Genomic DNA, 23,448 nt, shown 5'->3' with positions numbered 1-23,448 from the left:
CGGGTTAACCGAGCAAGGCGGGAAGATCCGAGTCGCTCGGATCCGTGTAAAAAAAGCTGAAGTTCGGGCGGGTTCGGATTCCGAGGAACCGAACCCGCTCATCTCTAATAAGTATATGCTTTATATGATTATAATCATTTTTACATGAGAAAGCAGGTTTGGAACTGTGTTAGAGCCTGGCACCGATAGCGGTGCCTCCTGCGGCTAATGACTAAGGATTGGAAGCGGGAGGCGGGGCCAAGTAGAGGGCTGTAAAAGCCCATTAAAAAGCCCATTATAAGCGGCACTAGTATGAGTGCCTCAGTGACAGGGGCGTGCTTTCAGCACTGATGCAAACATGATTGGGCACCAGATCCTGAGCCCACCCTGGAGTCCAGCCTACTTTCTCTGTCCAATCAACGGCCTGCTTTACGCCCAACTTGAGTCCCAGCGGCATAGCCAGAGCGGCGTCATTGGAGCTCATGCTCCAGCCAGGCTCCTCTCTCGGGCAGGGGCGCCGCAGTCCCGCCGCCCAGTAGTAGTAGTTCGGCGGCCACGCTGCGGGATGGGAGGCATGAATTAATGCTCTCCCTAGCAACCCCAGCAGTGACCCCAGGCAAATAAGGGGGACCGGAGACCAGACATGGGGCGGGGGGGATCAGCCGTGGGGAGAGAGGTAGCCATGCGTAGACTCAGGGGGGGGCGGACACACTGTAGGGAGGGGGGCAACCTTGGGAATACACAGGGGGGAAGCAGCATTGGGGACCTTAAGGGGGGAGGCAGCATTGGGGACCTTAAGGGGGGAGGCAGCCATGGGGACGCAGTCTTAGGGAGATACAGGGGGGAGGCAGACGCTCCTGATTGGCTGCTGGTCCGCGGCAGATTACAGCACACACATTTAGCACACACATTTCAAATCTGCCACGCGGCCACTCCTGATTGGCTGCCAGTCCGCAGCAGATATGAAATAGTAGCGCCTCGGTCATAGGAGCCGCAGTGCCGCCGACCACAGCCTCCTCCAACTTGCGCCGCCCTCTGCCTCCTCCTCACTACACTGCCACTACCCTCATCTGCACCCCGCCGCCCTCAGCCGCTCCGCCGCCGCCCTCAGTTCCTCTCTGCAACTCCGCCTCCTCTGCACCATGCCGACCACAGCCTCCTCATCCACCACAGACCACAGCATCCTCAGCACCGCCGCTTCTAAATAGGTAATCTTACCCTGCTGCCTTTCTCTCTCCCTAGACCCTACTGTATGCCCTTCCTGTCCCTCTCTCTGTCACTCTCCCTGTCCCCATGTCCCTGCTGTCATTGTCCCTGTCCCTATGTCCTTGCTGTCACTTTCCCTGTCCCTCTGTTACTCTCCCTGTCCCTATGTCCCTGCTGTCACTTTCCCTCTCCCTGTACCTGCTGTCACTCTCCCTGAATTTTGTCTCATTCCATGTGGCATAATGTGAATTTCGTCTCATACCGTGTGCTATAATCTGAATTTTGGCTCATACCGTGTGCTGTAATGTGAATTTCGGCTCATACGGTGTGCTGTAATGTGAATTTCGGTTCATACCGTGTGGTAAAATATGAATTCCGGTTCATACGGTGTGCTGTAATGTGAATTTCGGCTCATACTGGGGGTAATTCTGAGTTGATCGCAGCAGCAAGTTGTTAGCAGTTGGGCAAAACCATGTGCACTGCAGGGGAGGCAGATATAACATGTGCAGAGAGAGATAGATTTGGGTGTTGTAAATTCAATCTGCAATCTAAATTGCAGTGTAATAATAAAGCAGCCAGTATTTACCCTGCACAGAAACAAAATAACCCACCCAAATCTAACTCTCTCTGCACATGTTATATCTGCCCCCCCTGCAGTGCACATGGTTTTGCCCAACTGCTAAAAAATTTCCATCTGCAATCAACTTGGAATTACCACCACTGTGTGGTAAAATATGAATTTCGGCTTATTCCGTGTGCTGTAATGTGAATTTCGGCTCATACTGTGTGGTATCAAGTGAAAGGGGCGCCAGTACTAGATAGTATAAGGGGTCCTACTTCACTGAAGGACACAACCCTGTTTGAGTGGCCACACCCCTTTTCTGGAGGCGCGCGCATAATTGCAACCTTCACTTTTCCATACCCCCACTTCAAAATTTCCACTTTGACCACTGTAGTTATATATATATATATATGTATATATATATATATATATATATATATATATAACCAGTTCCAGACCCGGCACTCCTCAATATACCACAGTTCAAACGCCCGGTGCCCTCTCCAGCAAAAGCAATTGCATGTATAGTTACGGATCAGAGCGGCACTCGTAGGACTTCATCCAAATGAACAGGACATCACCCCGTCTTAGCAACGTTTCGGTTTTATTGAAAAACCGTCATCAGGCTTACATAACAAAGAAAGAAATACATCTTACCTATATACCAGCATAACACCATGTGAAAATCGTCCCGGGTGTGAGTCGCGTTCATTTCCGCTGACATCACCCGGAGCGTAACCTCAAGTGAAACAAAAAACATTAACCCTTCACCAACATAACAGGTTCCAGAGGCAAAGTCAAAATGTAACAAATAGACTGAGCTTGTAAATATTCAAGACTCGTCCAGTATAACATAATGGTTACAGTCTTAATCTGAAACAATTAAATACATAGTATTGATACTGTTGCAGCTCCTCACTACAACTAAGAAACACTACACAGCTCTAAAAGAGAAAGCTCGAAAATGATAACATTTCATTTAAACCATATGGAGCAATGGTATTTAAAAAATGGATCCATCTAGTTTCACACCGCAACAAAGCTTTATTGCGGTCTCCACCCCTACGACTCTCTGAAATGTGGTCGATCATTTTATATCTTAAACTAGACAGATTGTGGCCCTTAGCTTTAAAATGTTTGGCCACTGGTTGTTCAGAGATCCTGCCTTCCAAGGCTAATTTGATGGCACTCCTATGCTGTGCCATCCTTTCTTTGAAGGTGCAAGAAGTTTTTCCTACATAAAGTAGCCCGCAAGGGCACTTTATGTAGTACACTACAAAACGTGTGGTGCAAGTCAGACAATGTGATGTCAGCGGAAATGAACGCGACTCACACCCGGGACGATTTTCACATGGTGTTATGCTGGTATATAGGTAAGATGGATTTCTTTGTTTATTATGTAAGCCTGATGACGTTTTTTCAATAAAACCGAAACGTTGCTAAGATGGGGTGATGTCCTGTTCATTTGGATGAAGTCCTACGAGTGCCGCACTGATCCGTAACTATATATATATATATATATATATATATATATATATATATATAAAATCTCAGTGCCTCCCCAGCCAATGACCTCACCGCACGTCACTGCTGTACACTACTAGAATACTCCACACTGGAGGCTACAATTAACCACTAGCATGCACATATAAAGAATAAGGACAGGATAAGAACATTGCCTGCATTTCCTATGAAGCTTTAGTACAGCTTACTCTTTATATTGCTGTAGGTGTTACATGGTTGGTTTTGAACAATTATGTGATAAACGGTTTTGTTTTCACATTTTCTTTGTGTCATTTTAATTTCTAATATATATATTATTTTTTTTCAGGCTGGATATTTTCATCTTCCCCACGGAGCTTACTTCATTGAACCTTTATATAATAAGCATACAGCAGGGAGCCAGCATAAGCACATAATATACAAGAGAGAAGCACGACATCGGAACCGGCAACGCAGAGACCTCCGCAGTACTGGAAATCAATCATGCGGAGTCATTGGTAGGAACTTTGTGCTCTTATTTACATTCACAGTACATTCAGTAGGTGCAATTGTGCAGTCAGGCGTAAATACTGCGGAGAGGACAGCTCTGGACAAAGGGGGTAATTCAGATCTGATCGTAGATTTGTTACATTTAGCACATCCACAATCAGTTTCTCTGACATGTGACATGTGACATGTGAGGGCTAGTCTGCCCCGCATGTCAGGTCCTATCCCCCCCCCCCCAAAAGGGTGCAAAAGCATCGCACAGCGGTGATGCTTTTGCACCCGGCGAGTAGCTCCCTGCCTGCGCAGTCTAGCTGCACTGGCAGACGGCTACCCGCCGCGTACCGGGTTGCAGCGGCTATGTGTGACGTCACGCAGCCCCCGCGGCCCGCCCCCGCAACCTTCTCGACATGCCTGCGTTGTCCAGACCGCGCCCCGAGAAAGGGCGGTCTAATGCCGCTGGCACGCCCCCTCTCACCTGGCGACCGCCTCTGCCTGTCAATCAGGTAGAGGTGATCACAGCCCTGAGATGCCGATAGCATCTCACTGGACCTCCCGGGGTAAGCACGCGCAGTTAGGCTGACCATATTATCCCTTTAACCGGGGACACTCATGAATTACACAGCTTCTGTGGCTGGCTGACTACAAGCCTGCATTTCACCTGGTTTTAAGCAGCCACAGAACCTGTGTAATTCATGAGTGTCCCAGGTTAAAGGGATAATATGGTCAGCCTAGCGCAGTTCACTCTACAAAGGGCTTCAGACTGTGATCGCTGCGGTCTGAATTACCCCCAAAATCGTGTATAATGTGTAACACTAAGTAAAACTGAACATTGCATTTAAAATTAAGAGAAACGTAATTCATTTTGATCATTTTAAGGCTTTTCTGTGATTATGTTTAGTGTTTTACTCTGATTTTGTTTTGTGGTTTCCTCTGATTTATCTGGTGTCTTGCTCTAATTAGCTGTAGCGTCTTCCTCTGATTATGTTTAGAGTCTTCCTTTGATTATAAGTAGTCTCCTGCTGTGATTAGGTTTGACTGAGCTAAATTTAGAGTGTGTCTCTGCTGTAGTATGTTGTTGTATGAAGAGAGTGTCTGATGTCAGACTAACGTTCATTACACATGTGATTCAGTCGCTTGGCCTGAAGGTCGGATCCGTGTGAAATTTACCAGAACACATAAATGGAACGCATCGTTCTGATCCAGCATATAACTATATGCATTTGCCTAATTTGCTTTCTCCTCTACTTGTAGGTCATCAGATGACCTCATACACTATATATGTATTTTCTAACATTGCAGACTGAGTTAAATTGAACAGTCAGATGCCGAGCTGACCTTATTGGGCCACACATACAGAATACTTTCCTACTCTCCAGGAATGTCTGGGAGACTCCAGAATTTGGTGGAGTTCTTCTGGGCTCCTGGAAGTTCCCTGATTCAGGGACGGACTGGGCCATAGTGGCACGGGAGGCAATTCCCAATGGACCCAACGGCCTGAGAGCCCCACTCACTCCTCTAATGGCCAGGTTCCAGACTGCACTTGAATTATACATTGTTACTCTGTTAGGGCATTTATGTTGCAAGGATTGGTCCAGGATAACACTGTTCACGGCACCACACCCACCTTGACCTCCCAGCTTCAGTATGTCCCAGAGGGCAGCATTAGAAAGTAGGCAAGTAAGCAGTACAGACCTCTACCAATTAAACTAAATTAATTAAATATAGAAACAAACAGTTAAAGATTGGCTAAACCCCCCCCACCCCCCTTCTCTTCTGTGAGTCCACCATCTATAGAAATACATAATAAGACAGCATCATTGCTATGGATAACATATTCCTTAATGCTGCATGGTGAGACTATTCTATAAAGATGTCATGCTCTGCGTAAGTTGGGGTTCTGACAACCGAGTTTTGGCTGAAGGGACAGCTACCTGTGAGGAGAGTTAACGAGGTGGCTGAATGTAATTCCCCCTCATGGGGTGGAAGCCAAACTAAGTGTTAACGTTGGCCGGAGGGCGTAAGGAAAAGGATGACTTCGTAGGAAGATAACTGTAGTTTTAATGAATAATCAGGGTGTACACAAATATTGGAGCAATTGAAGAAACTGGAAGAATTAGAGTCTATGGTTAAATGACTTGAAGAGTAAAGCTGAAGAACTCCGGTAAAGAAGAACTGAAGACTGTGTTTTATGATTAAAAGACAAGGCTGAAGAACTTGGACTTTGAAGAAATGAAGACTGTGGTTTGTATTTGAAAGACGAGGCTGACGAACTTGGACTTTGAAGAAATGAGGACTGAGGTTTGTGATTGAAAAACGAGGCTGATGAACTTGGACTTTGAAGAAATGAAGACTGTGGTTTGTAATTGAAAGACAAGGCTGAAGAACTTGGACTTTGAAGAAATGAGGACTGAGGTTTGTGATTGAAAGACGAGGCTGAAGAACTTGGACTTTGAAAAAATGAAGACTGTGGTTTGTAATTGAAAGACGAGGCTGAAGAACTTGGACTTTGAAGAAATGAGGACTTTGGTTTGTGATTGAAAGACGAGGCTGAAGAACTTGGACTTTGAAGAAATGAAGACTGTGGTTTGTGATTGAAAGACAATGCTGAAGAACTTGGACTTTGAAGAAATTAAGACGTCTGCGGAAACCGCCGTTAGCACCTGGAGCTCCTCTATGACCTGGGACCCCGTGAGCGCTTCCATGAGTGGCAACGGACTTAGCAGGACTGCAGCAGCATTTAGGTAACCGATGGATGAGAGCAACTAGGACCAGGGAACCAGAAGTAACCTGGGAGCACAGAGCTGGAGAACCTTTCACAAGGAGGTAACATGAAGCACTGGCACTCTCCCTCTGAGCCAGCCCCCTTTTGTAAGGGCAGGATTTGCTGGACACAGATTGGGAACTTCCTTGGTAATACTCTGGTCTCCAACATGGCTGCCCCCAGCACAGGAGACATACTTAGCTGTTAGCACACAGCTTTAGCCAGCTTCTGTCTCTGACACACTATACTGTGTCACCACTAGAGGACCTTACCGCAGCGATCCCAGCTGCAGCGCCCGGCTCTCCAGACCCACGGTCCCCGGCCCTTGGCAGCCGCACATCCGTCCAGAAGGACCCGCCGCCAGCAGCTCCCTGCCGCCGCAGCCGCACCAACCAGCGGGATGGTAACCCGCGGGAGCACCCGCCGGAGGTAAGGCTCCGGAGCCTGACAAAAGAGACATCAATCCCTGCTATGTAGGAGCTTACAATCTAATTTCACTAGCAGACAAACAATGGTAAATGCTCGATCATTCCTGGAGATAATTATGTTTCAGGTGCTGGAAAGGGGGAGGGGTCACAGACAAACAGACAGAGAGGGGTGTGGTTGCAAATCCCACCACTACATTTCCCTTCAGCACACTAAAAAATTACCTGTAACCATACCTGAACCTATCTGGTAATAGAAATTCAGAGAATTAGTTTACACATGTTTGCAAACACATGTTTAAGCTGCTGCGCCACTTCACGGCTTCTCCGATGTCAGAAGTCCTAACACTACACAATGGCAGTGCCCACATAGGGCCATGTAATTTGTCACAGTAGGCCTCATGATAAAGGCTCTTACTAAAACACATCCAGACAGAGAGCTAACTTACCCAGGAGCCACCCCCAGGATCTCCCATTGGCACTACAAGGAACAGCATGCCTTCCAAATACTGCTCCCATTCAATGCCTCTCACACACAAGCAGACAAACAATGGTAAAAGTGTGCTGAAGGAAAATGTAGTGGTGGGATTTGCAACCCCTCTCTGTCTGTAAATCTAATTTCACTCCCATAAGCGTTAACCTCACATACCTGCCTTGTCTGTGGTTTTTGTGAACCTGGCGTGTATGTGAAGCCCATGTGGGTAACTGGAGGACTATGTGTATATTTGGCTGGTCTGTGGGAATCAGTGAGATGAAGTAGTAAGGAGCAATCTCTGACCGGGGGTCGAAACTGGGCCTCAGCAGAGGTAGCTGTATCCTGACCACTGGATCACCAGGGACTTGGTGTTGATAGCAGGATGGTGAATGTATTGGTGAGAATGAACTGGATATACTGTCACAAGAGTAGGTGTTTGTGTACACAAGGGTACTATGAAATAGGTTCTCTGGAGTTGCGCAGAACTGGGAGGTGAGCTGAAGACGTTGAACCGGACTGGTTACCGGTGAGACTGAGAACCGCACTGTGAACTGGGCTGGATACCGGTATAACTGGAACACAACTGTAATCCGGGCTGGTACCGGATACAACTGGAAACGCAGCTGTATGTAGAACAATGACTGTGGCTGTGACTTTAAGACGAGGCTGAAGATGAACTGAAGACTGTGGCTGTGTCTTTAAAACGAGACTGAATAATACTGCTGATGTGTCTTTAAGACGAAACTGAAGAATATTGCGGCTATGTCTTTAAGATGAAGCTGATGAATACTGCAGCTGTGGCTTTAAGACGAGACTGGATATAACTGGTAACGGGTATGGGTCGTTGGGTCAACACAACTTAGGTCGACAGTCATTAGGTTAACCACTGAAGGTCAACATGCACTAGGTCGACACGGGCATTAGGTCGACATTTACTAGGTCGACAGGTCAAAAGGTTGACATGCGTTTTTGGACTTTTTTTGGTGTCGTTTTCTTCGTAAAGTGATGGGGAACCGGAATTAGTGCACCGTGTCCCCTCAGGTAAGGTGCCTCGCTCCGCTACCGCTGTGCTTGGCACAGGTTACCTTTCCCAATTGTAGTCCATGTGGATCGTAAAGTATGAAAAAGTCAAACTTTTGACCTGTCAACCTAGTACATGTCGACCTAATGCCCATGTCGACCTAATGCCCATGCCGACCTTCAGTGGTCGACCTAATGACTGTCGACCTAAGTTGTATCGACCTAACGACCATATACCCTGGTAACACAACTGTAATCCAGACTAGGTAGCAAAAGAGCAGAGTTTTTTTACAGGAACTAATAGTAATAGTGTTACCTCTTACGGAGCTCAGCTACTAAGCTCACACTGAGCTGTGTGACGCAAGGAACTGGCAGCTTCTGTAACACAAGTCTCTTTACTTATATTTCCTGGTCCTTGGTGATTGGTGAACAGAGTCAGGTGATTCAGAGAGTTTCAGGCTGGCACAGGATTGGATAGCTCCAGGTCAGGTGATCAGATCCTGTTATGTCAGTACTCCAGGTTAGGCTCTGATGTGGAGTGAGGTCAAGCAGGCTGGAAAAACACGGAAGCTTAAACTCCTAAAATGAGCAAAGGATGCTGGCTTTTAGGCCTAAACACCAGAGAGCCGAGCACAGTGGAGAATGTATCTGGTGACCACTGGAGTCAGAGGGGCATATAGTATAATGACAACAATGATTGCTGTGGAGGCACAGCATAGAAAGACTTGCTGAATTCAGTATTCACACAGAAGGTTAATCATCACAGGTGGAGCTCGTTAAGTCTCACCTTCCAGGCAGAGAACTCAGCACTCAGGAAACTCATGGTACTAGCAAGCTGTTTATCCCATTGAGCAGAAAGGATGCAGGATCCAGGACAGATGGCAGAGGTAAGTCACCAAATAAGAGAACAATAGTCAGGATCATGACAATACCCTAGCCATTTTAAGGCAGACTCCAGTTAACCTACTGATATATACTGCAAAAAGATTGACATGTTGAGGCATTGAGCGGAGCAGAGACATCGCCGAGGACTGTTCTGCAAAATGGGGGGTGGGTGTCGCCTCTGTTCTGTAGGAAGGTAGAGGAAAGGCTCTGGGTGTTTGGATGCAGATTTCCTGAGCCCAGCAGAGGAGTTTTTGCAGCCAGTCTAATACAATGTATTTTCTATACAAACTATTTTAGTTTATAGCTGGGTACACACTAAGCAATATGTCATCTCATCCGGCGGATCGGACCGACATATTGATCAATTCGGCGCATATCGGGCAGTGTGTATGCCCAATATACGGGTCCCCGCGGTCACTAGTGACGTCATCAGGTCTGATGTGCTGCACATCAATCCTGACGATATCGCTAGCAACACCATGTATGCTAATGAAAGACGAAACAGTGATTGTTTCGTCATTCTTTAACATCGCTCAATGTGTTCCCAGGTTCCAATATGTCGGTCCGTCGGGCCGACATATTGGCTGGTTACACATCGCTACAGTGTGCACCCAGCTTGATTTGTACCGTTGCTGTTTCTGCTATTACAATTGTCAAATAAGGGAATTATTATATTTTCTTTCATTCAAATATTAATTTTAGCGTTGAGAATATAGTGACAGATTGTGGGCCTAATTCAGATCTGATCATAGATGTGCCAAATTTAGCACATCTACGATCAGTTTCTCAGACATGCGGGAGGACACCCAGCACAGGGCTAGTCCCCCCCCCCCCCCCCCCCCCCCCGCACTGGTGCAAAAGTAACGCACGGCGGCGATGCTATTGCACCCGGCGAGTAGCTTCCTGCCTGCGCAGCTCCTGCCAGTCAACCCCAGTACAGGCAGTCCCATTCGGAGGGGTTTCCTCCCTCCGGGACTGCCATTGCCATTCTGCGATTCCCTAGGAGAGATCGGTGCATGCACAGTCAAGCAGCAGCTTGACTGCATATGCGTAAACCCCCGGCTTTTATGGACTGCAGCCGATACAGTCCATAGAAGCCGAGGGTTTGTGCATGCGCAGTCAAGCTGCTGCCCCCGGGACCCTGCTGTGGCAGCAGCGGCATTCCTCATCTCCAGGGACCGGAATGCGGCTTCCCCCCTCCTCCTCAAAGGTAGGAGTCATCGCTGTCAAAGACCAAAATTGTGCTCTTCATAAAAGAGGCAGCTTGGCTCTGTCGCAATCAATAACGCCACCTTCATTGTCTCATTTGTACAATTGTTACCATTAACAGTGACAGGGAAGGTGAGCCCTTGTCCGCTGTGGGCCCCATAGAGGCTGCATTCACTGCACCTATGGTAGCTACACTCTTGTATATAACACATGCAGAGGCATAACTAGGGTTTTTGGAGCCCAGGGCAAGATCAATAATGGCGCCCAAACCCCAAAAAATAAAAATAAATAAAAATATATAAATAAATAAAAAACTACAAAAGGAAAGTATGTGCACACGCCACCGGTGTCACTGTATATAAAGATGTCAGGGTGTGTATGTATAAATGTAGGTGCAGTGGTCGAAGTGGAATTTTTAAAGGGGGAATTAAAAAGTGTAGACAGTAATTATGCACGCGCCGGAGGCGCGTGCGCTCCGGAAAAGGGGGGTGGTCACTCAAAAGGGGCGTGTCCTTCAGTGTAGTAGGACCCCTTATACTATCTAGTACTGGTGCCCCTTTCACATTATAGCACACGGTATGAGCCAAAATTCACATTATAGCACACAGTATGAGCCGAAATTCACATAATAGCACACAGTATGAGCCGAAATTCACATTATAGAGTGAGGGGATCCTACCCCCTTAATTAACAAGACCTGTGGGGCACTGTGGTGAGGGGAGCCTACCATCTTAATTAACTAATCCTGTGGGGCACTGTGGTGAGGGGAGCCTACCCCCTTAATTAACAAGGCCTGCAGGGCACTGTGGTGAGGAGAGCCTACCCCCTTAATTGACTAATTGCAGAGTTTAGCAGCGGAAGGGTTGCAGCGGTTTCTCACCCCAAGCTGCGGCGCTTCTGCCACCTCAGACACTCCACGTCTTTGGCGCCACCTGGGATGCAGAGCACCGCACCGGGGATGCACCCTTTTCAGTGTGGTCTGCTGTGCTCTAAAGAGGTTCTTTCCTCCTGCTGCAGGATCCCGATGTGCCCCTCCCCGCTGTTACTGCCACGGTAAGCATTAGTATCATTTACCACAGAGGCCATTTACTGAGGCATATGTATTAAACCTCGGGAACGGAGATGCCCTTCTCACCATACAGCTTTGTGGCCGAGTCGGGCGGGGGGACAGCCAGCAGCAGCAGCAGCATGCCGGATATCAGCAGCCGAGGGTACGGGCTGTACATACTTGAGGCAGCTGGATATTCAACAGTTCTGAGAGCCTCCGGAGCCCACACCCGCCAGAGCTGCAGTACACCGGCAGAGGACACCCATTCCCCGAACCCTGCATAGCCCAAAGCCGGAGATCGGCAGCATGTTGAACGCGGAAGCAGAAGCCGCTTGTTGCCGGTCAATATGCTGCCGATCTCTGGCTTTGGGCTCCGCACGTGCCTTACAGCCCGCACCCTCGGCTGCTGATATCCGGCATGCTGCCCTTGCTGCTGGCTTTCCATCCGCCGGGCTCGGCCACCCAGCTGGATGGTGAGTGAGAAGGACATCTCAGTGCCCGTGGTTTAATACATATCCCTGTTCGGTAAATGGCCTCTGTGGTAAATGGTACTAATGCTTAGCGTGACGGTAAGCATTAGTACGTCCCGCCCACATACACAGACTGCCCCACCCCCTTACTTACACACACTGTTGATTGCACAGACTGGCCACCCCCAAACCCCACACACACCCACTCAGACTACACACACATTCTCATACTTTCCCCTCCCCCACACACACTGGACTGCAAAAATTGACACACACTCACACTGTCCCACACACATACAATTAACACAAGCGCACTCACGCTGTCCCAAGCACACACACACCCCACACCTCCCGGCAGTAAAGTTTAAACGGCCTGCTCACCTGCACCTCCGAGGTCGCGCACGCGATATGGAGACACTGCAAGGGGGGGGGGGAGTAGGGGAGGCTCCTAGCTGCCGCTGCCTGTACAGTGTGACAGGCACAGCAGCCGAGGCCGGGGAGACAGGGAGAGCGCTGTGGGTAGCGCCGGCGGAAACCCTGTCGCATGGGGCGAGCAGGCCGTGCAGGTGCCGGTGGCGCCCCCCTCTGCTGGGGCTGCCACAGCGCCCAGAGCACGTTCCCTGCTCGCCCTGTGCTAGATATGCCTCTGAACACATGTAACTGAGACAGGGAAGGAGGCACCTCTCAGCTCTGGGCCCCATAGCAGTTGCACTCCCTGCACCTATGGTAGCTACTCCCTGTATATAACACATGTAACTGTGACAGGGAAGGTGGCCCCTATCAGCTTTGGGCCCCATAGCAGCTGCACTCCCTGCACCTATGGTAGCTAACCCCTTGTATATAACACATGTAACTGTGACAGGGAAGATGGGCCCCTCTCAGCTCTGGGCCCCATAGTAGCTGCACTCCCTGCACCTATGGTAGCCAGGGCCGTCTTTTCGTATGGGCTCAATGGGCTCTTGCCCAAGGGCCCCAAGAGAATAAGGGCCCTAGGCTGATAGCTGAGGGTCCCCTCTTTCCAGGGGTACCAGATTTTTGAAAATCGGCCCTGGGGAACCAGAGATATCCGACTTGAAAGCAGTGGTCCCCATCCAAGCCTGTTAATTGCTCTTCCCAACCAGATATTTCGGGTTCTTTCTGACTTAGGGGGATATTCAATTATCCTCAAATTCGCGGCAATTTTGCGCCCGAAAAAATTCTTGCAGTGAAAAGTGCAGGTGAAAATGGGGAAATCAGCCTGTACCCCAAAAAATGCTAAACTAACATAGGAAAACAGAAGAGAAGTGTGTTAGAGATCACATTAGAGCGTTTTTGGGGACTTAAATTGTGTGAAATGGCTGTTATATGCATTTTTTTAAAAATGCAAAAAAATTATAGAAAGCAATTTTTTTTTAGCAAAATAAATGCTCTCATTAAATTTTGGGTACATGAAAATGGGTATAAGTATATATTTGGTCATTTTAGGGTACTTTAAAAAAAAGTGGAAACAGACCGATTACTCCCATCTGCAAGCCTAAAAAACACCTGTCCCACTCATAAAGCACCCCAATATACCTGTTCCATGACTTTTTACTTTTTCACCCCAAAAATGACATGTCATTATTGGCCAATTAAAAATAATTAAAAACTTCAACGTGCCTAATTAGTCATTAAGGGGGGTGTCCCAGGAGTTCTGTACCATATCCAAACATTTTTACCTTAAAATAGTGACTTTTCCCAACTTTTCACCTGCTTCAGAGAAGGTGAAGTGAAATTAGTGAAAAAATGATCACCGATAAGTTTTCACGGAAAATTGAATAGGCTGTAATTGCGTTTCACGTGAAAAGTCCGTTTTTTCACCCGAAAACCGGTCTTTTCACGTGAAAAGTTCGTTATCACTGCTAATTGAATATACCCCTTAGAGTATTTCTAAGGTTATAAGCCAAAAGCTGGGACTCTCCCCTTTTAGTGGACACTGGCAGCTTGTTTCTACTACTGTATGCCCAGAACCAGAGATATCAGCCTTCAAGCAGCTGGACCCTGCTCCAGCTCCATATGACTAATATGCAGTTTTAGATTTTCGTTGGTGAATTGCTCTGGCTCCTGAACTCTGATCCCCAAGTCCCCAGAACCTTCTGAAAGGTGGGACTCTCTAGTTTTTTATCACATTCAAAGCTAAGAAATATATTTTCAGGAACTTGAGATATCTGCAGTCAAGCAAGCTGCCCTCCCACCGGAAAATGATAAATATTAAGCCCACTTCACTAGCCACCCCTCCCCTATGTATTAAACACCCCCTACCACCCTGGATGTCATGTACCAGGGCTTCTTCATTCAGCCCAATGCCCCCTTCTACAGTTTAGCCCCATCTGTGCAGTAAAGGAATAATTAGCAGAAATTACTGCTTCAGGTCCTACATGCTGAGCAGAAGATAGAACACCCCCTACTGCCCGCTGAACATCAAAGCTGCTGCTGATAGCTCCTCCCACCCCTACCACTGGAGCATGGGTAGGGGGCCCAGTGAATTGCTGTGCCCAGGGGCCTACACCGCTGTTAAGACGGCTCTGATGGTAGCTACGCCCTTGTATATAACACATGTAACTGTGACAGGGAAGGTGGACCCTCTCAGCTCTGGGCCCCATAGCAGCTGCACTCCATGCACCTATGGTAGTTACGCCCTTGTATATAAAACCTGTAAGCAGTGATGGACAGGAGAATAAAGGGCCCACCCGGGGGAATATAGTGGTCAGGGCCAATGCTTAAGGGTGTGGCCAATCTTTATAGGGGGTGTGGCCAGCTGTGACAGAGGCTTGGCTACCCATTAGAGAGTGCATGGTCTGGAACCCTCTATGAAAATATAATAAATGCTTTTAGTGTGCATAATAATGTACCAGATTAATAACAGCAATGTACTGTAGAAAATACACCATAGTCCTGTGTGGTATAATGTAAGTAGATGCAGCCATGTGACCGGCGGTCTCACAATACCGACGCCAGGATCCCAACCACTGGATAGTCCGCCGGTTGGCATGTCGACCAACAGGGACTATTCCCACTTGTGGGTGTCCACCCATAGAGACGGAATAGAACCTGTGGAGAGCGCTTCATTGCTCTCGCCCCACCCCTGCCAGCCATCTAACAGTTCTACTGACTTTATCTTTTTTTTTTTTTTGCTGAATGTTTTTGAAATATTACTTGGTATTATGATTATGGTCTCTTATTACATACTGAATAGCACTGTCCTTGACACTAGCTCATGTACTGTACAAAAGCCATATTATATTAATCACAAATACAGCCAAGAAATGCACAATATTTTTCCTGGAAATTGTTTCGCTTTATCCGACTGCAGTCAGCTTTTACTTTTAAAGAAAGCAGATGATTATTATCCCTTTTACTCAAAACACAACATGTCAGTGGCATTTATCTCCGTACTGTATGAAAAGGGAAAGTATTCTGCAGCTCTGAAAATACAATTCTAACACCTTATAGTCATAATATAACATATCAAATAAAGACAGCAGACAACAACAAACTGACTTTCCGCACCTACTGTAATACAGCGGCCGCGTTTATTGTGGAAAACCATTCTGCATTATTATCCCCGACAATTCATCAAACTTGTTATGTCAGAAGGCAGATCTCATTGTTGTCTGCCGGCATTGACATTTAATAGTTTCACAATGGATACTGCAGGTTAGGAGGAAGATACAATATAATTCTGATAGGAAGAGCACAGATGTTGGTAGACATACTGTATATGAAGACTTTTATTTATACTTTGAGGGAAGTAAACTTTCTGCCAATATTTTCTACGGAGTGTTCTCTCTATACAGTATATGTAATTTAATCTGATCAGAGATCCTGAAATAAACACAGAAGAGGGAAATAAAAATAAAATATGGGGATAAACAAAAGCAAATCTTGTCCCTCAATTGAACCTAAGGATTACACAATGGGGGTCATTCCGAGTTGTTTGCTCGTTGCCGATTTTTGCAACGGAGCGATTAATGCGAAAATGCGCATGCGCATGGTACGCAGTGCGCATGCGCTAAGTATTTGAGCTCAAAACGTAGTAGATTTACTCACGGCAGAACGAAGAATTTTCATTGTTGAAGTGATCGGAGTGTGATTGACAGGAAGTGGGTGTTTCTGGGCGGAAACGGACCGTTTTCAAGGAGTGTGCGGAAAAACGCAGGCGTACCAGGATAAAACGCGGGAGTGTCTGGAGAAACGGGGGAGTGGCTGGCCGAACGCAGGGCGTGTTTGTGACGTCAAACCAGGAACGAAACGTCCTGAGCTGATCGCAGTGTAGGAGTAAGTCTCGAGCTACTCAGAAACTGCTAAGAATTTTCTATTCGCAATTCTGCTAAGCTAAGATACACTCCCAGAGGGCGGCGGCCTAGCGTGTGCAATGCTGCTAAAAGCAGCTAGCGAGCGAACAACTCGGAATCACCCCCATAAACACAATTTACTTAAGTGAATATTTGTTTATAAATTTCAAAATTTTGATCTAGGGGTGCCGGTGAAAAATATTCTGAAAATCTAGGGCGCCGTGATTCATAAAAGTTTGGGAACCACTGCGTTAATGTAACGTTTTTTTGAGTTGATTGATTTTTTTTCTATCTATTGGAAGCAATTTAAGAAAACTTGTAATTTTCACGCCAATAAAAAAATAGGGATTGTGGGGCTGTATCACATAACAGAGACAGGAACACGGGGCTCAGTTATTGCGATCACTTTACTTTCAGTTCGGGACTTGATGCGGCAAACGACGGCATGCATTGGAATGCAGCCAAGAACTATATATCTTTCAGTGTGCATGGGATGGCCATTCGTTACATCAGCTGGATACACAGAATGTTAGGTGTACCCAGCTTAAGTCTATTTTCCCTGAAATGTACTAAGAATCACTATAGAAAACTGAATTCTCTCACCTGTCAGTGAGTTAATGGTAGTGAATCGTTACAAAAAATCAGACACTACAGCAATGGACACAGAAGCAATGGGCCTAATTCAAACCCGCTAGCTGCAACGGATGTGCGCACGCACAGTGGCCGCACTGCGCATGTGCAACCATTGAGATGCGAAATCTTCTCACTGCTGCGATCACCTCTTCCTGACTGACAGGCAGATGCAGTCGCCGGGCAGGAGGGGGCGTGCTAATGGCGTTAGAACGCCGTTGGGGGGTGGCGCGGTCCCGACAACGCAGGCGTGTCTGGACCATTGCTGGGGCAGGCCGCGGCGGCTCCGCTGCGAACCAGTACATGGCGGGTAGCCGCCTGCCACCGCAGGGAGCCACTTGGCAGGTGCGAAAGCATCTCCGGTGTGCGATGCTTTCACACCTGTGGAGGGAGGGGGGTGTAGGACCTGACATGCGGGGCGGACTGGCCCTGTGCTGGGCGTCCCCCCCGCATGTCAGAGTAACTGATCTACGATCAGGTCTGAATCACCCCCTATGTGCTGTATGGTCGTGAACACCTGATCTAAATGCATGAGCGCTCTTTTCTTGTGGATGCTGTGGACACGTTCTGCACAGTATAATAATTGGCAGTATAACGGCAGCTGCATTTTCATAAAATTGTCTCTAAAGAACATTCTCAATGGTTGGTAACCTTGTACTGTACGTGAGCGCCTGAACCAATCAATAAATGCAGAGGCACAGAATCCCTGATGCCAGAATCTCCAGTGATAGCAACTGCAGCATTTGTTCAAAAATAAAATACAATATATTTATTTTCTCTTTGAAATCTAATAGCGCGCCCGGTCTGTTGTACTGGAACTTTGTTTACGGTTCGAAAGACTTCCTTTAATAACAAAAATAATACTTTTATTATATGGTTACATGGTTGAATGGAACATTTAAAAATAATAAATTTGCAATAATATAGACCTTTTAGATTAGAGCATAAAAAAAAACGCATTAACCTTAATTATAGCTGTCTGCAGCCTACTGTATATATAGTTTTCTATTGCTTTTTAAATATAATTAAGAACTGCATTGCAATGTGATATACAGCAATGATCTGACAAAGGGGGTCATTCCGACCCATTCGCACTCAGCGGTTCTTCGCTGCAAACAGGTCGGAAATGCGCATGCGCGGTGGACGCATTGCGCACGCACATCGTTGCCCGGCGACGATCATCGCCGGGCCGCAACGTCGCCAGCGAGAAAAGTGATCGCAGCGACGATTGCAAGAAGACGAACAGGCGGGAGGCGTTCCAGGGTGGATACTCACTGTTTTCCAGGTGTGGTGAGTCCAACGCAGGCGTATCCAGCGTTTGGAGGGCGGATGTCTGACGTCACAGCCGAGACCTTCATCGCTGGATCCGTCGCACAGGTTAAGTAGCTGCAGGGCTGGTCTTGCTTTACTTGAAACTTTTTTAGCATAGCAGGGCTGCACAAGCGATCGCAGCCCTGCTATGCTAAAATACACTCCCCCATAGGCGGCGTCAGGTTGATCGCACGAGCAGCAAAAAGTTGCTACGTGCGATCAACTCGGAATGACCACCAAAGTACAGAAACACTTTTTATGAAAAAGGTAAAGAGCAATACTAATTAACTGCTATTCACCTAGTAATATATTGTATTTAAATGTCCTGCTATTGAAAACAAGGGCACATCTAGTGTTCATGCTAGGCTATATTAGCGGGACGCCGTGCCCTGCCTGATGTAAAACAGCCTGCCCTGTGCCTTCCCCACCTGCGGGCAGCAGTTGTGGTAGCCAATCACTGCCGTGTGAATGCGTGCGGCATCTATTCACAGTATTCACAAATTGCTGCCTGGTGGAGTCATGGGAAATAAGCTTTTACAGTATACATGACAGCAATATAGTAATGAAAAGAAAAAGCAAGAAAACAGGAAGAGTAAAGTGGTAACGACAGAATCTATAGAGAAATGGAAGTGAGGGATAGTGTGAGGGGGATTTCTTTATTGCATATGCCACTTACAGTAGTGTATGTGTTCAAAGCTTTGTTTTATGTGGCTGCAAAATAGATATGTGCTTCTATATTACAGCATAAGTGTAAGGCACAAGATGAGTCTAATAATAAGTACGGGGTAAGACCTCATCCCTGTGAGACCTAAGCTGGTGCAAAGTCATTACCTAAGTGCAATAGGAAGGACCGCCGGTTCCTCTGTAGACCAATATATACACCTTAACTGGCTCCAACCCTTTGTGCATGCATGTGTATATACAGTAAGTGGGTCATGTGCATGCATGTGTATATACAGTAAGTGGGTCATATGCATGCGTGCATGCTTATATGAGGATCACAACGGGCAAACGCAGGATTTAAGCCAGAGGAGTTTCTGTGGGTGGGTGTGCATGTATATGTGCATGTATGTATTACATATATATATATATGTATATATATGGATGTGGTATAGAACCAATTCTGCGCTATAAGTGAGCTACAACCTTTTGACGTACTCTCTGTTAGCTGGAGTACAGAAATAGGATACAAAACACAGAATGTCTAAGGGAGCTGAATGTATTAATGTAAATGGAATACTCTTCCAGATTCTGACCACAATTCAATAAAAAAATTTCAATTTATTTACATATTATCCATGTACAATGCACTTTTAGTGAGCATAAAATGCTACGTACAATTCAAGCAGCAAACACATTTAAAATACAGATTCCAATTTTGTAGAAGACATGATACAATCAATGTGTTCCATCCAATGATGTCTTTTAAAGGATGTCTGATGTTCTCACAGCTAAACAATACCCGACGCGTTTCGTCCCAAAGGACTTCATCAGGGGTTCATGTCAATAGATATTGGAAGAGTTATGGGGCAAATAACCGATTTATCAGAAATGTTGTTCCCACAGGTAAAATCAATATATTAAAATCAAATAATAGTAAAGCTGAGTGCACCAGTATTCACCGTTGGTCAAGCCCTCTTAAAAGTGCAAAAAAAGGGGAGATTGTGCCACTGTATTCGCTATCGGCTACAACCACACTGCTGTTCAGGAAAGCCTGTCAATTCACAAAGCCTGATCATTATAAGTGTGGTTGTAGCCGATAGCGAATACAGCGGCACAATCTGTACATGGATAATATGTAAATAAATTGAACATTTTTTTATTGAATTGTGGTCAGAATCTGGAAGAGTATTCCATTTACATTAATACATTCAGCTCCCTTAGACATTCTGTGTTTTATATATATATATATATATATATATATATATACACTGCTCAAAAAAATAAAGGGAACACTAAAATAACACATCCTAGATCTGAATAAATGAAATGTTCTTATTAAATACTTTGTTCTTTACATAGTTGAATGTGCTGACAACAAAATCACACAAAAATTATCAATGGAAATCAAATGTATTAACCCATGGAGGTCTGGATTTGGAGTCACCCTCAAAATGAAAGTGGAAAAACACACTACAGGCTGATCTAACTTTGATGTAATGCCATTAAAACAAGTCAAAATGAGGCTCAGTAGTGTGTGTGACCTCCACGTGCCTGTATGACCTCCCTACAACCCACACAAGTGGCTCAGGTAGTGCAGCTCATCCAGGATGGCACATCAATGCGAGCTGTGGCAAAAAGGTTTGCTGTGTCTGTCAGCGTAGTGTCCAGAGCATGGAGGCGCTACCAGGAGACAGGCCAGTACATCAGGAGATGTGGAGGAGGCCGTAGGAGGGCAACAACCCAGCAGCAGGACCGCTACCTCTGCCTTTGTGCAAGGAGGAACAGGAGGAGCACTGCCAGAGCCCTGCAAAACGACCTCCAGCAAGCCACAAATGTGCATGTGTCTACTCAAACGATCAGAAACAGACTCCATGAGGGTGGTATGAGGGCCCGAGGCCCACAGGTGGGGGTTGTGCTTACAGCCCAACACCGTGCAGGACGTTTGGCATTTGCCAGAGAACACCAAGATTGGCAAATTCGCCACTGGCGCCCTGTGCTCTTCACAGATGAAAGCAGGTTCTCACTGAGCATGTGACAGACGTGACAGAGTCTGGAGACGCCAAGGAGAACGTTCTGCTGCCTGCAACATCCTCCAGCATGACTGGTTTGGCAGTGGGTCAGTAATGGTGTGGGGTGGCATTTCTTTGGGGGGCCACACAGTCCTCCATGTGCTCGCCAGAGGTGGCCTGACTGCCATTAGGTACCGAGATGAGATCCTCAGACCCCTTGTGAGACCATATGCTGGTGCGGTTGGCCGTGAGTTCCTCCTAATGCAAGACAATGCTAGACCTCATGTGGCTGGAATGTGTCAGCAGTTCCTGCAAGACGAAGGCATTGATGCTATGGACTGGCCCGCCCGTTCCCCAGACCTGAATCCAATTGAGCACATCTGGGACATCATGTCTCGCTCCATCCACCAATGCCACGTTGCACTACAGACTGTCCAGGAGTTGGCGGATGCTTTAATCCAGGTCTGGGAGGAGATCCCTCAGGAGACCATCCGCCACCTCATCAGGAGCATGCCCAGGCATTGTAGGGAGGTCATACAGGCACGAGGAGGCCACAGACACTACTGAGCCTCATTTTGACTTGTTTTAAAGACATTACATCAAAGTTGGATCAGCCTGTAGTGTGTTTTTCCACTTTAATTTTGAGGGTGACTCAAAATCCAGACCTCCATGGGTTAATAAATTTGATTTCCATTGATAATTTTTGTGTGATTTTGTTGTCAGCACATTCAACTATGTAAAGAACAAAGTATTTAATAAGAATATTTCATTCACTCAGATCTAGGATGTGTTATTTTAGTGTTCCCTTTATTTTTTTGAGCAGTGTATATATATATATGTATATATATATATATATATATATGTATACTATTACACACATATATATATATATATATATATATATAGACACACACACACACACACACACACACACACACACACAATAACTAAATATATATATATATATCTTGTAAGACAGCGACCTTCCACCAGACAAGACGCTGACATGGTTGTAGGAGAAAAGCAGTCTGTTTACTTCCATGGCACAGTAAACAGATCTTTAACACGGAAAGTTTACAAGGTACCTTAACCAGGCACCGTTTCACAAACAACATGTACACAAATCTCGGGCTCCCTGTCTCTAACCCACTGGCCCGCCCTCTATTGCCTGGCCACATGTTGGCATGAGGAGCCCTGAGCCCTTGAACTAATGAGCAGTGCCAGCTACACATAATATGCCCCGCAGTAGTACCAGCTACACATGATATGCCCCGCAGCAGTGCCAGCTGCACTTGATATGCCCCCAGCAGTGCCAGCTACACCTGATATGCCCCCAACAGTGCCAGCTACACATGATATGCCCTGCAGCAGTGCCAGATACACATGACATGCCCCGCAGCAGTGCCAGCTACACATGATATGCCCCGCAGCAGTGCCAGATACACATGATATGCCCCCCAGCAGTGCCAGATACACATGATATGCCCCCCAGCAGTGCCAGATACACATGATATGCCCTCCAGAAGTGCCAGCTACACCTGATGTGCCCCCAGCAGTGCCAGGTACACATGACATGCCCCACAGCAGTGCCAGCTACACATGATATGCCCCAGCAGTGCCAGTTACACCTGATATGCCCCCAGCAGTGCCAGCTACACATGATATGCCCCAGCAGTGCCAGTTACACCTGATATGCCCCCAGCAGTGCCAGCTACACATGATATGCCCCGCAGCAGTGCCAGATAGACCTGATATGCCCACAGCAGTGCCAGCTACACATGATATGCCCCGCAGCAGTGCCAGATAGACATGATATGCCCCCAGCAGTGCCATATACACCTGATATGGCCCCCAGCAGTGCCAGCTACACCTGATATGCCCCCAGCAGTACCAGCTTCACATGACATGCCCCACAGCAGTGCCAGCTACAAATGATATGCCCCGCAGCAGTGCCAGCTACACCTAATATTCCCCCAGCAGTGCCAGCTACACCTGATATGCTCCGCAGCCGTGCAAGATGCACATTATATGCCCCCCAGCAGTCCCAAATAGACATGATATGCCCCGCAGCAGTGCCAGGTACACAAGATATGCCCCCAGCAGTGCCAGATATACCTAAAATGCCCCCCATCAGTGCCAGCTACACATGATATGCCCCCAGCAGTGCCAGCTACACCTGATATGCCCCCAGCAGTGCCAGCTACACATTATATGCCCCGCAGCAGTGCCAGATACACATTATATTCCCTTCAGCAGTGCCAGATACACATGATATGCCCCACAGCAGTGCCAGGTACACATGATATGCCCCCCAGCAGTGCCAGCTACACATGATATGCCCCGCAGCAGTGCCAGAGCAGTGCCAGCTGCACATGATATGCCCTGCAGCAGTGCCAGCTACACATGATATGCCCCGCATCAGTGCCAGATACACGATATGCCCCTTAGCATTGCCAGAGACACATAATATGACCCCAGCATTGCCAGATACAC

General features: G+C 47.0%; 1 protein-coding gene across 1 annotated transcript in view; it reads left to right on the top strand.

Annotated features, from left to right (window-relative positions):
* ADAMTS12 (ADAM metallopeptidase with thrombospondin type 1 motif 12) overlaps positions 1 to 23,448 on the top strand; it is a 1,230,701-nt gene that overhangs the window by 512,472 nt on the left and 694,781 nt on the right. Inside the window, exon 3 of the mRNA XM_063960568.1 lies at positions 3,579 to 3,747. Within this exon, the coding sequence (XP_063816638.1) occupies positions 3,579 to 3,747 (169 nt within the window). The remainder of the gene's footprint in view (positions 1 to 3,578; positions 3,748 to 23,448) is intronic.

The sequence above is a fragment of the Pseudophryne corroboree genome, chromosome 1 (genome assembly GCF_028390025.1).
Source record: "Pseudophryne corroboree isolate aPseCor3 chromosome 1, aPseCor3.hap2, whole genome shotgun sequence".
Lineage (NCBI taxonomy): Eukaryota > Metazoa > Chordata > Amphibia > Anura > Myobatrachidae > Pseudophryne > Pseudophryne corroboree.
Note: the sequence above shows the minus strand (reverse complement) of the source record. Positions and strands in the feature narration are given on the sequence as shown.